The sequence below is a fragment of the Equus caballus genome, chromosome 12 (genome assembly GCF_041296265.1).
Source record: "Equus caballus isolate H_3958 breed thoroughbred chromosome 12, TB-T2T, whole genome shotgun sequence".
In the NCBI taxonomy this organism is placed as follows: domain Eukaryota; kingdom Metazoa; phylum Chordata; class Mammalia; order Perissodactyla; family Equidae; genus Equus; species Equus caballus.
This window is the reverse complement of record NC_091695.1, coordinates 11,089,687-11,101,856: the sequence shown is the minus strand read 5'-3', so window position 1 is coordinate 11,101,856 and position 12,170 is coordinate 11,089,687. Positions and strand designations below refer to the sequence as shown.

Sequence of the window (12,170 nt, the reverse complement as noted above, 5' to 3'; positions counted from 1 at the left end):
AGCTAAATCTGCGCCCATCTTCCTCCATTTTGTTTTTAAGTGGGATGCTGCCACAGCATGGTTTGACCAACGGTGCTAGGTCTGCGCCCAGGATCCGAACCTGCAAACCCAGGGCCACAGAAGTGGAGTGCTCAAATTTAACCACTACGCCACTGGGCCAGCCCCCTCTCATACTTTTCACATTTTATTTGACAAACACATAACTCACTCTGGGCTAGACACTGTTCTAAGCATTTTACAAGTATTAACTCACTTAATTTCATAAAAATTAATAGGATTATTATCCCCGTTTTACAGATGAGGAAACTGAGGCACAAAGAGATTAAATAACTTGCCTGCAGTCACACAGCTAATAAGTGGCAGAGCTGGGATTCCAACCCAGGAGTCTGCTCCAGGCCCAAGCTCTTAACCTCTCATTCCCTCCCTCTAGATGCTTCTGTCAAAGCACCATGGGTCCCTCCGTGCTTGTGCACCTGGCACCTGGAATCCAACTGTCCTCTTCTGCCTAGTGAACTCTCCTTTATCTTTTCCCTCTCATCTTTTCAGAGTTGGTTCAGACATTGGCTCTGCCGGAAAGTTCTCCCGAGGCCAGGCTCCTGGGGGGTTAGCTGCTCCCACGCTCCGGCCCCTTCAGTCATTCTGGGCCAACAGCCCTGGTTTACAAGTCTGTATTCCCCACCAGATTGTGAGCCCCTGGGACGGTGTATTGCTTGTAATTGCATCCCCAGGGCCTAGAAGTGCCGGATGTGGTTTGAAGAGCGAATGGAGGGAAAAGTGAATGGTCCAGGCTCAGCTTCACGGATCAAGCTGAGAGCAAAGGGCTTCAGGCCAGCCAGTGACCCAGCGCTGCCCAGCTCCTGAGGCCTCCCTCCAGCAGTGGGTGGGTACGCTGCTGGTCTGGGCTGAGCTCTCTGATCTCAGAGACAACTGAAACTCATCTCTGATGGATTGCTGATGTCTCCCTCTGAGACGCCCAACCCCCTGCTGAGAGTGTCACAAAGCCCCGGTTGGCCCCCCCATCCCTCTTCTCTGGTGACGGCCCCTCTCCTTGGCTTCTCTTGTGCCTGCGGAGGCTCCCATTCCCCATCTGCCACGAGCACCATTCCCCCATCACCCCTCATTCAAAATTTAATTCCCCCTCTGAACCTTCTGGTCACGTTGCTCCCCCCTCCATTTCCTAGAAGAAATTCTCAGAATCCGCGGTCAGCCCCGGGGCCCCACCCTGCCCCGCAGGCTTCCGTGCACCCAACACAGGGGTTTTCCTGCCTTTCGGTCAGGAACTGTGCCCAAAATCTCTCTGAGAGGTCGCAGGGGACAAAGGTCTTGTCCGAGGATTTGGACTCAAAGGTACAGAAGGTTCTGCCTCGGATTCGCTATGTGACCTCGAGCCAGGCTTTACCTTGAGCCTCCATTTCCTCATCTGATAAGGGGGACAGCACCCACCTCGTCCTCCTCACCAGACCGCTGCAAGCTTGACAGAGACAGTGTTTGTTCACAGTAAGCAATTCCTCAGTTTACCAACACTTCGAAGAAAGAAAGTAACTCCTGAGGCCTACAAATGAGGACGACAACTTTGGAGCACAATTGGGCAACAGGTGTCTAAGCTGAAGAGACCCCACTCTAACCAAGTGCTGGGGCAGCACACACAGGACCAAGTACGAGAACAGTCTCTGAAGGACAGCTTCTATGACAAAACCCCTGCCATCGGCCTAGATGTCCATCAACAGGAGCCGGGGCACATAAGCTGCTGTACAGGTACAAAAAGGAATAGGATAAAGCAGTTAAAAGGGGTTCACCAGAGCTCACGTTTCAAGACGCTTAAACTCCACACGATATAGCGGGAAAAATCTAAATTCAGAATACGTACGGTATATCATTTAAATCAAGTGCAAAACCACAAAAAGAGTACTATATGTGGCTATGGATGCACAGCTATGTAGGAGAAACTTTAAAACAGGCATGGGCATACAACCGCCACCGCCAGGACTGTGGTTTCCTCCGGGGAGGGAGACGGGGGCCTCCATCTCTATCTAAAGCATATACGACATAAGGGTAAGATTTGACCGAGCTAAGAGGCGGGTACGACATTATTCTGTGTACCTTTCTAATTGCAAAATATTTAATGTTTTTTAAAAGATTTAAAAACAATTTTTGAAAGAGACCCCCCCAGAGAGAGAAGAGCTCGCCGGGGATGCCCTGGGTCTTCTGTGGCTGGGTTTCAGCAGTGGCACGGGACCCCAAGTGTGCTCCTTACGCTGTCGCACAGCAGGAAGCCCACGTCTGTGGGGCTGGAAGGAGGGTCTGCTCCCTAAGGAGGCCTTCCAGAGGAAGGAGAGGGGGGCAGGTTGTGTCAGTGGGGTGTCTCTGTGGGCTGGGGAGCAGGAACCAGCCTGCCCCCTTTCACAACCGCCCCCGCCTCAGGAAAATGTCAGCAAGCTGGGGAAGGGGGGTGGAGAGACAGGCAAGCTGTGAACCCGCGAGATGCTGGGGCGTGGGCGGCGCAGGCCCAGGCTCCCGGACAGCTATTTTGGCAAGTGCTGTGATAGGGCTCAGCCCTGGCAGCGGAGAGGCCTCTCCATGGGAGCTCTGAGCTGGCGCTCAGCCAGGAGCAAGGGGGAGCAGGTCTCTAAAGGCGGAGGGGCGCTCTGGGCCCTCCCTCTCTCTTGAGAGTTCTCACCACGAGGCGCTGGGTACAAATGAGGCCCGGTGCGCCAAGCACCTCTCCTTAGGCCACAAGCCACCCACTGCCCCCAGGGTGATAGCACAGGCTCCTTTGAACACGTCCATTGAGTCTCCTGCTCCCTGCCCTTTGAAAGCAAGATAAAGGTCACAGACTTGCCCCTCCATCCAGACCCAGCCAGGGAGCCATGTGACAACCTGCTAACAACCCCAGTGCCCCTACTCAAGGGTCTCCCCCAGCCCAGCCTTGCTCCCCCTGAAGCTGGGATCCCTGTGGCAGTTCCCCCTCGAGGTCCGGGAGCAGATCACCTCCTGGGTCTCACTCCAATCCCACACAAGACAAAAGTCTCTCAGTCTCACGGAGCACTCAAACCCCCTCCCGGGCTCCGCCAGTTTGGGGATGGGAAAATAACAGGAGAAGAGAGTGCTGACCAGGAGGGCAGCCTGGCGTTGGGAAAAGAGCCTTGGGTCTGGGCTCAGGCGTGAGCTGTGTGATGCTGGGCCGGGCCCCTGACCTCTCTGCCCTGGCTTCTCATCGTAAAATGGGAAGCAAACCAACTACAAGGATGTTGTGAGGATCACACGAAACTGGTGCCTTTACAAGCTTCTGGCAACTGGTAATCGCCAGAAGAAGATGAGCTGGCATGGCACTCACCTGGACGCAGGGGAGTGGAGGGGAGGGTGGGGGTGCTCATGTCCTCACCTCGCCCTCCTCTCCCCGGGCCACAGAGCCCGTGGGCTCACTCAGACCTGCTCCCCACCGCCTAACCATGTCTCTGGTGTCTCAGCCGAGGAAAGAGCAAAAGGGAAGATGGCGGAACGAGAGCTCCTCAAGGACACTTGCTCTGGCTGGCACTTCCCCCCCGGAACTGCCCTCGAAGGCTGCCACCTGTGACGGGAGTGGCAGCCAGGCCTGAGCTGAGAACCCTGGTGGGTGGGGAACCACGCTGCAGGTGCCACGTGGGGCTGATACCCTATGGGGGACCTGAAACACAGCAGCAGTCAGGGGGGCAAGAGACGAGTGCCTGGCACCATGCAGAAGTGTACCCGCTCACCACCCAGGGCCCAGGGAAGCGTGGAGCCTGGACGCAGGGGTGGCCAGCCCCCTCCTCACCCACGCTGGCCCCAAGCTGACTTAGAGAACTGCTGGGGGGGGTGGCCTCCATGAGGAGAGGGCAGGTGGGAAGGGGCCACGCCAGGAAAGCAGGGAGGGCTCTGGGGTCCTGTGATGTGCCACAAATTGACATGACCCTGCAGTCAGGGGGCCGGAGCTGGGGTCCCAGACAACCCCTAGCTGGCTGTGAGACCGTGGCCCAGTCAAGGCCACCTCACTGGCCTCGATCTTCAGGGAGGGGCTGGGTTGGGCCAGGTGACATGGAAGCTCAGGGCCTGCCTTCTGCCACACTGGGACTGGCCCCACTCTGGCAGCAAGAGATCAGATAACTCGCCAGGAGGAGGCATCTGTGGGGCCACCTCCTGCAGGTCTGGTCCAAGCGGACTGGCCAGAACGAGAAGCTCCCCTCCCACAGCCCTCCCCACAAGGGCAGCTGTCGCCCCCTGGTGTCACTCTAGGGATACTGCAGGGCAAGTGCCCCGGTCATCTTCCAGACCTTGAAACTCTCTTTCTTGCCTTTGGCGGGGTCTAGGGACCTAACCTCTGCTTCTCCTGGGGACCAGCACAGGCCAAGCCTCAGGACCAACGTCGCACTCATCTCCTCTGCTTGGGGGGTGACTGGCAAATTCTGGAGAGGGCTCAAGGACCCTGAGCAGGGCAGCCCTGTTTCTCTAGCCCTCCCACCTCCAGCTGCCCAGGGCCTAGCTTTCCCTGACCAGGGCCACTCAGTCCTTCCTCTGTCCTTGCCTGGGAGGACACCCACTCTCATGCTCTCTTTTGCCAACTGAGTGTCCTGGGTGGCTCCGCATCCTGAGATTTGACCTTTTGGCGTACGGCACGGAGAGAACATGACAAGAGCTGCTCCTCCCCTCCCCTGACCTGTAAGGCAGAGACTCCTGCAGGAAGACCCTGAGAGCCCTACCCTAGCTCCCGACCTTGGCCAGCTCCCCACTGGCCCAGACGTCGCGAGCGTGGGGAGCAGGCCTGGGAGGTGAACCGACGCACAGCTCAGCCACTGAGGCCCCTTTTTCTTCCCAAACTGGCGGGAATCCAGGGACTCTGGCTTGCTCCCGCCTCCCCTGGCCACCTGGGCCACTCCCAGTCTTAGTGGGAGCAGACAAACCACTCTGAGAGGCTCCTTGGGCTCCCAGACATCCCGGCGCCTCGGAGTGGGAGGCGTCCCTCAACACCCCCTCCCCAGTCACTGCAAAACCAACCCAAACCGGGGCTGCTTCGGCTCAGACTGCCCGGCGGGCACCCTCTGCCAGCCTGGACTTCAGGACCATGCTCACCTGGGGCCAGGTGGCATCACCTCTAAATGGGGCCTATTGTCTCAGACTTGTTCCGCAGGTGAGCTTCTTGCCCTCTGGGAACTAATGACTTTGAGCACTAATGAAGGGCAGTGGTGGCAGAGGCTCCCAGGGGCTCCATGGGCAGAGGCTCCCCATGTCTGCAGGTGTGAAGTGATGCCCCTAGGGTGCAAAACCAGCTAATCCACAAGCTGTGGGACCTGCCCAGGGTCAGGCTGCTGGGACCAGGCCAGAGGACGAGCGAGGCCTCTCTCCAGGTGGGCCCTGGAAGGGGAGGCAGCGTCGACTTCCCTCCCACTTCTGACCCGGCACCTTAGGCCAATAGAACCTGAATGCTAAGGCTGAAGGAAAACCGAGATGCCCCGGGGTTCCAGCAGGGCCCCTATCTCCTCCAGGGATGGAGGGGTTGAGGGCTCCCCACAAGGACAGGTGAGGTGGGATGGAGCTGGGGAGAATCAGCGCTCGGCTTTGTGTCTTACTGGGCTAAAATGGGGGAGACAGCAAATTGCTCCCCAGATTCCACAAGGTCAAGCCAGTTGTGGGGGCTGAGGTGGGCTTTAAGGAAAAGCCTCCTGAAGGAAGATGCCAAAGAGGCTGCCATTCAGAGACTGTTCCACCTGACTGGGCCAGGGATGGCAAACACATGGCCCACGTCCCACCGCTACCTGTCCCTGGCCCACGGGACAGCGTGCGAACTGATTACAGAACTCTCCCACGGGGCCAAGATCCAAACGCAGAATTCTCCAGAGCTGCAGCAGGCACCACCATCTACGTACTATCCTTGATCCGCCCTTCCAGCTGCTGTCTGTTCATTTATCAGGCCCCTCAGCCCCAAGGTTCGAGGGTGCATGGGAGGGGAGAGGAGCAGGTTGGGGGAAACGCAGAGGGTGGACACCCAATGGGAAGTAAGAGCCAGGTAAAGAATGAGCAGAAAAGATGGAGCGGTGGATTCAGCTGGGGCACTGGGTCCTTCCCCTGAGACTGGCAACCAGCAAAGGTGGCAGGACCAAATAAACAGCATGAAAGGGACAGTGCCCAGGGTGGGCGCACTATCCTGAATGTCCTGCCTGCTCCCTACGATCAAAGCCAGGGGAGGAACGTCAGCCCCAGTGGGCATCCGATTCTCTGAGCTCCCAGGCCCCTCTGGGGAAAGTCTTCTCCTCCACTGCCTTCTCCCTGAGTCTACTGGATTTTCCAAATACATTCATTTCTGAATGCCCCACTGCCCCAGCCCAGTGCGACTGCACTGGGGACACTCCTACATGCTTTCAAGGTGCTACTGGACTTTCTTCTATTCAGCATCCTATCAGATCACTTCCCATCCCCAGAGTGACGTAACACTGCGCTTCTCAAACTTGGGAGCGTACTAGAAACACCTGGGAAGCTTTAAAAAACACCCAGGCCCCACCTCCAGGCCCATGAGTCAGACAGGCCAAGGGGAAGGTCTAGGAATCTGTGTGATGTTCTGTTTGGGGACCTGGCAGACAGAAAGGGAGGTGGGTTTTGGAATCAGACTAGAGTTCGAATTCTCTCTCGGCCTCTTCCTCGCTCTGTGACTCTGAGCAAAAGACTTATCTCTTTGAGCCTGTGTTTTTGTCGTCTATAAAAGAGGAGAAATAACACTAATCCTGCTTACTTGAAAGAATTATGTAAAGGTACTTGTTGGCTCTCTTGCTTCTTGCTCTTCCTCCTGGAACTGCCTAAAGTTCATGCCTACACGTGCAAATCTGTGCCCTGCAGAAGGGGCGCAGCCACAGGTCAGAAGAGCCAGCACTTGGCACCCTGTGGGCAGGGACAGGAAGCCGCTGGTGGAGCCCCTCCCGCCCCCTCCGGAGCCTGTGAACACTGGAGGCGACATCCTGCAGAGCTGGGTGTAAAGTGCTCCATCTTGCAGGGCTGTGGGTGACAAAACAGAGGTACCAGAAGCTTTGCTCTTGGCCCCGTTGTATGTGACATTGAAGCCTGCGTGGCTTCACAAGAGCCCACGGAGCTCCATCTGGCAGTGTGAGCATCCAGCTCTCTGGGTGTGCTTGGCGACACAGCGCAGGTGCAAAGAGCAGGGCTCTGCTGGGGGGAAGGCAGGCAGAGGGCATAGGTCAGCATTATAAGGACACCAACGCACAAAATGGGAGACAATCGCCCATGTCACTCGTGGGTAAAGTCTACGCCGGGAAGGGACAGGGCAAAATGGGGACCAAATGCCACAAAGCCTGGGCAACTGAAGAAAAGGGAGAGGGTGGCCTTGGGCAGACGCCAAGCGGTCAGAGTCCAGTCTGAGTTCGCTCTGGGGTCCTTAGCTGATTGGCTACAAGCTCCTCAGCCACTGGGGAAGGGCAGGGGGCAGCCAGGAAACAGCCCAGGGAGCCAGATGGGGTCCTCACGGGGCTCCACCTTCCCTCACCTTACACGGGGCTATACCGTGGCAGGAAGCGGCTCCCAGCCAACACCGGTGCGCTTGTCATGAGCTGTCTGTACTCAGTCTTTCCACACCCTCCCCCAAGTTCCTCACCAGAGTCCTGGTCAAAGCCCCGTCATAGGCACAAGATGGGGACATTTGGTGTGCTGGGGGAGGGGGCAAGATGGAGCTTGAACAGCCAGCACAGATTCCAGACTGCAGTCCAGCCCATTCCTTTCCCAGCAAGGACTGGAAGCAGGGAGGGGAAGAGACACCTACTGTCTAGAAGTAGCAGAGTTTGGGGGTCTCCCTGCTAATTGAGAGCAATGGAGGACAGGTGGCCCGGCACCCCGAATCCCAAGGAGAGGCTGAAAACGCTGAGCGACTAAATCAGTGACCAGTGCCCCAGGACAGGCATGTGTGGTGACAGGAGCAACGGGGCCATGTTCTGCAGATGCCATGCAGTGGTAGTAGGCGACCGGGCACCACGGCAGCCCAGGGGGGCGGCGGGACCCCCATCTCACCGGGGCTAGGAGGCTCAGAGGGAGCCCTGTGCTATCAGTGCCAAGAAGTGGCGAGAGCCCAGCTGCGGGGGCCCTACCTGCCGGTGCCAGGGGGCAAGGTGACTGTCTCGCTGCGGGAAGCTGACCCTGCCTCGATGCCACAGAGGAGGAGCGCTAAGCGGCCGGCGCCAGTGCCTGGACGCCGGGGGACCCCCGCACGGAGCCAACGCCAAGACAGCCCGTCCGGCCGGGGCCCGGGGGAGACCTCCGCCAGCTGTCAGTCTCGAGGGGGCCGAGGATGCCGGCCGGTGCCCGCCGCCGCCCCGCTCACCTGTGCCCGAAGAGCCGCAGCCCCGGGAAGCGCCGCTTGCTGAGCCGCCGCGGCGCCTTGTCCGGTTCGGGACCCGCGTCGCGCTCGGAGCCGCTGGACGAGGCGGAGGCCGACTCGGAGTCGCTGCTCCGGGCCTCGGGGCTGCCGTCCCGCGGCTCCATCCGGCCCTAGCCCCGGCCGGCGGCGGGCCCGCGGGAGACGCCCATGCCGGGCCGGCGGCCGGGCTCAGCACGCCCGCTCCGTGCCGCCCGGCGCGGCCATGGCGCGCGCTCGCTCCGCCCGCCCCTCGCCGCGCGCCCCCGCGCCCCACGCCCAGGTGCCCGGGAAGCGGCCGCCGCCGCTCCAGGAAGTGCCGCCAGCCGCGGCCGCAGGACCCCGCATAGCTGGCCGGGCCGCTGCCTGCCCGCCGCCGAGCACGCCCCCTCGGCTGCGCGGCCGCGCCGGCCCGAGGCGCCCTCTGCCGGCCGCCGGCCGCGCAGCACCCCGCCTCGGCCGGCCGGAGGGGCGGGGCCGAGAGGGGCGGGGCGACCGAGGCCCCGCCCCCACCCCGTCCCCGCGGCTGGTCCGCCTGCATCCCGCGGAATCTCGGGCAGACACACCCAATCTTCTCCTCCTCCGAGCACGCCCCCCCCCCCAACAGCCTACATGCTCACAAGTGAACCCCCGCGAGGGCAGCTGTCACCACCTCCCCTCCCACAGCCACGCGGAGTAGACACCTTTCTCGCACACTCTGTGCCGGCTCACAGCCGTTCAATCTCCACCCTTACCCCCAGGCTCTTCCACATCCCACCCACGGGAACGAAAGTCACACAGAGCTCTCCATACACACGGAACAAACAGGCGTCGCATACACACGTACGTCCCTCATTGCTCGAACTCACGCCTCCCACTCCAGCCTCTCACACTCAGAGGGACATACCAGGACGAAAGTCACTCAGCGACCCTCGGGCACACCAACAGAGACGGCACACGTTTGTCATGCAGATTCGTCTTTCCACAGCTATTCACAGTTGTTTCCAAGACTTTCACACACTCCTAAGATGCAGCATTTTCCCAATACACTATCCAACGGAACCCGTAGATGGCTTACACACTCCTAAATACAGCCACATAAGGACCACACTCTCATTCACCAACATACACACCCACGTAGAACATACACATCTTTCTCCTGTGCACAGATACCCCCAAGAGGGCGGTGACACATTGCCACATCGCTCTCACACACACATCACCCACCCAGAAATATACCTCGCGGGTACCCACAAACACACCCCAAGGGCAGCAGAGGTTGTCCCCCTCTAGAGACGACGAAAGCAACTGGAACCAGAGCAGTCACCTGTAGTGGCCCAGCCAGCACAGGTGCGGGGGAACCAGCAGCTCGGGCAGCCCCTGATAGCCCCTGCAGGGCTCACAAAGTGGGGCCGGGAAGCCGGAGAGCATGGTCGGCTCCCTCCCAAATCCTGCGACCTTGGTGCCCACACCAACTGCCCGCTGCTTCTGCTATTGCTCCTCTCTGCGAAGCCACATCCTGTCATCTTTACTCTCACCCTTTCCCCTGGGGTTCTGGCAGCCCGTTTCCCAACTGTAGCCAACCACATGTAGCCTGTGCTGGGGGCTGTGACCTCTGGGCAGTCCTGCCGCTTTGAGAAATAGCACCCAGAAGCTCAGAACCTCCTCCCAGCTTCCTTCAGGTTTCCCGTGGTCCTGGCAAGGTCTGACAGGGGAGGTGGGGCACCAGCCCTCCAGCCAGCAGCAATGCCAGGGTGGCCAGGAGGAGGGCAGTGAAGTCCCCAAGTCGTCGACACTGTCCTACTGGGGTGCATGTGTCCCTTTGGGGAAGTTTCTCAATGGTTCTGACACCCAGCTCTGAGGGCAGTTTGCAAAAGGCCTTCCAGCAACCAACGCCGCTCTCCCGTGCAGGCTCCTCTTCCCAGATCCCGCTGCTCTTAGCTCCCTCGACTGTGAGCCTCCAGCAAGCTCGGCCCTCCACCACACGGCCCCCCAACAATTCGAACATCAGAGCTCCCGTCACCCTGCCAGGAACCTCTTTGCCCTTTTCTGAACCTCCGCAGAGCCGTTGGACAACAGGTGGGTAACCCCACTTATGCCACAACCCCTCACCCCAGAAAAAAGACTCATTGAGGGCCAGAGGTCCCCCTGCCCATGCCCAGGCCGCCCCGAGTACCTACTGTGTCTGGGGGGCCTCGGCTGGGATCTGTGGCACGTCCCAGGAGCGGTAGCGCCACATCTGCCTCAGTGCCCCCGGCTGCTCCCCTTCTTCTGTCCCCAGCGCCTCCGCGGGGCCCAGAGCAGTGGCCTCATCGCAGCCTCCCCCGGTACTGTGGCCGGCCCCCAATACGCTCATCCTGCCCGACAACTCTCTTCCTCTTTCGGCACTTCCTGACCGGGGGGCCCTGCGAGAGGCCAGCTGGCTGCCCCAGAGGAGGGCCACAGGCCTCCCAGGCGCCTTCCGCTGGCTGGGGCAGGAGGCTGGCTGGGAAGAGGAGCTGCACGAGAGGGCAAGAGGCAGGTGAGGACAAGCCCAGCCCAGCAGCCAGGAGACAGCCCCAAGAGTAAGAGGCTGCCGGGCAGCCAGCAGGCCTGCCCGGGCTGGAATCTGAGCCTCAGCCGCAGTCTGGCCTTCCTCTCCACTTAACCTCTCCAACCTTCCCCGCAGGGTCCTGCTGAGGGCTGCCACCTCATCACAACTGACGGGTACATGGGTGGGCGGTGCTCAGCCCACATATAGTTCTCTTTCCTTAACACCTCTGTCAGCATCGCATCATCTAACACAGGGTCGGGCACGTGGATAGTGATGGAGTGGGAAGAGTAACCAAATTGGAGCTAGAAGATGTGGGCCTCTGTCCTGTTTCTGCCACCTACCAGCTGTGGAACTGGATCATTCATCCCCTAAGTATTTAGTGAGTGCCTTCAATGTTTCAGGCGCTGCATCAGAGTCTATAGCAGTGAGCAAGGAAACAGGGCCCCAAGCCCACGGAGCTTAGATTCTAGTGGGGAAGACATCTAGGAAATGAATAATCAATATGTAAAATAATGTCAGGAGATGCGATGCGCTATAGGGAAAAATGAAGGGGGAAGAGGAGGAGGATGGGGGTGCTACTTAGGTAGGGGGATCTGGGAAGTCCTCTCTGAGGAGGTGACATTTCAGAACAGATCTGAATGAATACAGAGAGCGAACTATGTGTCTGGGAGAACACTATTCTAGGTGGAAGGAACAGTAAGAGCAAAGACTGAACAAGGAATGCACTTGAAGTGTCTGAAGAATAAAAAAGGCCACACTGTGCTGGACTTTGGGGCCATCACAGGGACTTGGTAAATAAATTGTAAGGCATACGCTTACTCTTTATTATTCAGGTTGGTTCCAGGATGGAAAGTGTACCTTCCTCAAGCGCTCTTTACTCACAATGCTCTATAATTAATTCTTTAGCTCTCTATGTGTGTGTTACCCCAGAAGGCTGTAAATTTCTCGAGGACACAAATGGTGTCAGCTCAGTTCAGTTCAATAAACATTTACGCTACAGAACGTGCAGACACGGGAGTGCTCACGATGCCATCCTCAGAGAGCTCCCTCTGATGCTGTAATCACCTTTGTGTCCCTCATGACTGGGACATAATATTTCTCAAGAAATATTTGCTTAGTAAGTCATGCTATGTCATGAGTCATTAACACTCAGTAATAATAAAACAATAGCTAATATTTCTTGGACACCTCCACGCCACAAACCTTGGAATCCTTGTCACGACCCTATGAGGCAGCTCTCGTTATTTTCCTCCTTTTATAGATGGGGAAACTGAGGCACAGAGCTGCTAAGTT

General features: G+C 58.5%; 1 protein-coding gene across 16 annotated transcripts in view; it reads right to left on the bottom strand.

Moving 5' to 3' along the window:
• DGKZ (diacylglycerol kinase zeta) overlaps positions 1 to 12,170 on the bottom strand; it is a 41,051-nt gene that overhangs the window by 21,045 nt on the left and 7,836 nt on the right. For 2 of the 16 annotated variants that reach the window (XM_023653967.2, XM_070229390.1), the window contains exon 1: positions 10,525 to 10,826. The exons of 3 other annotated variants lie outside the window; for them this stretch is intronic. In XM_023653967.2, coding sequence (XP_023509735.1) covers positions 10,525 to 10,700 — 176 coding nt within the window. In that variant the 5' untranslated portion in view covers positions 10,701 to 10,826. Of the gene's footprint in view, positions 1 to 8,332; positions 8,627 to 10,520; positions 11,040 to 12,170 lie in introns of those variants that run through there. 11 more of the 16 variants (XM_023653968.2, XM_070229391.1, XM_023653973.2 and 8 more) reach the window with 10 other exon arrangements.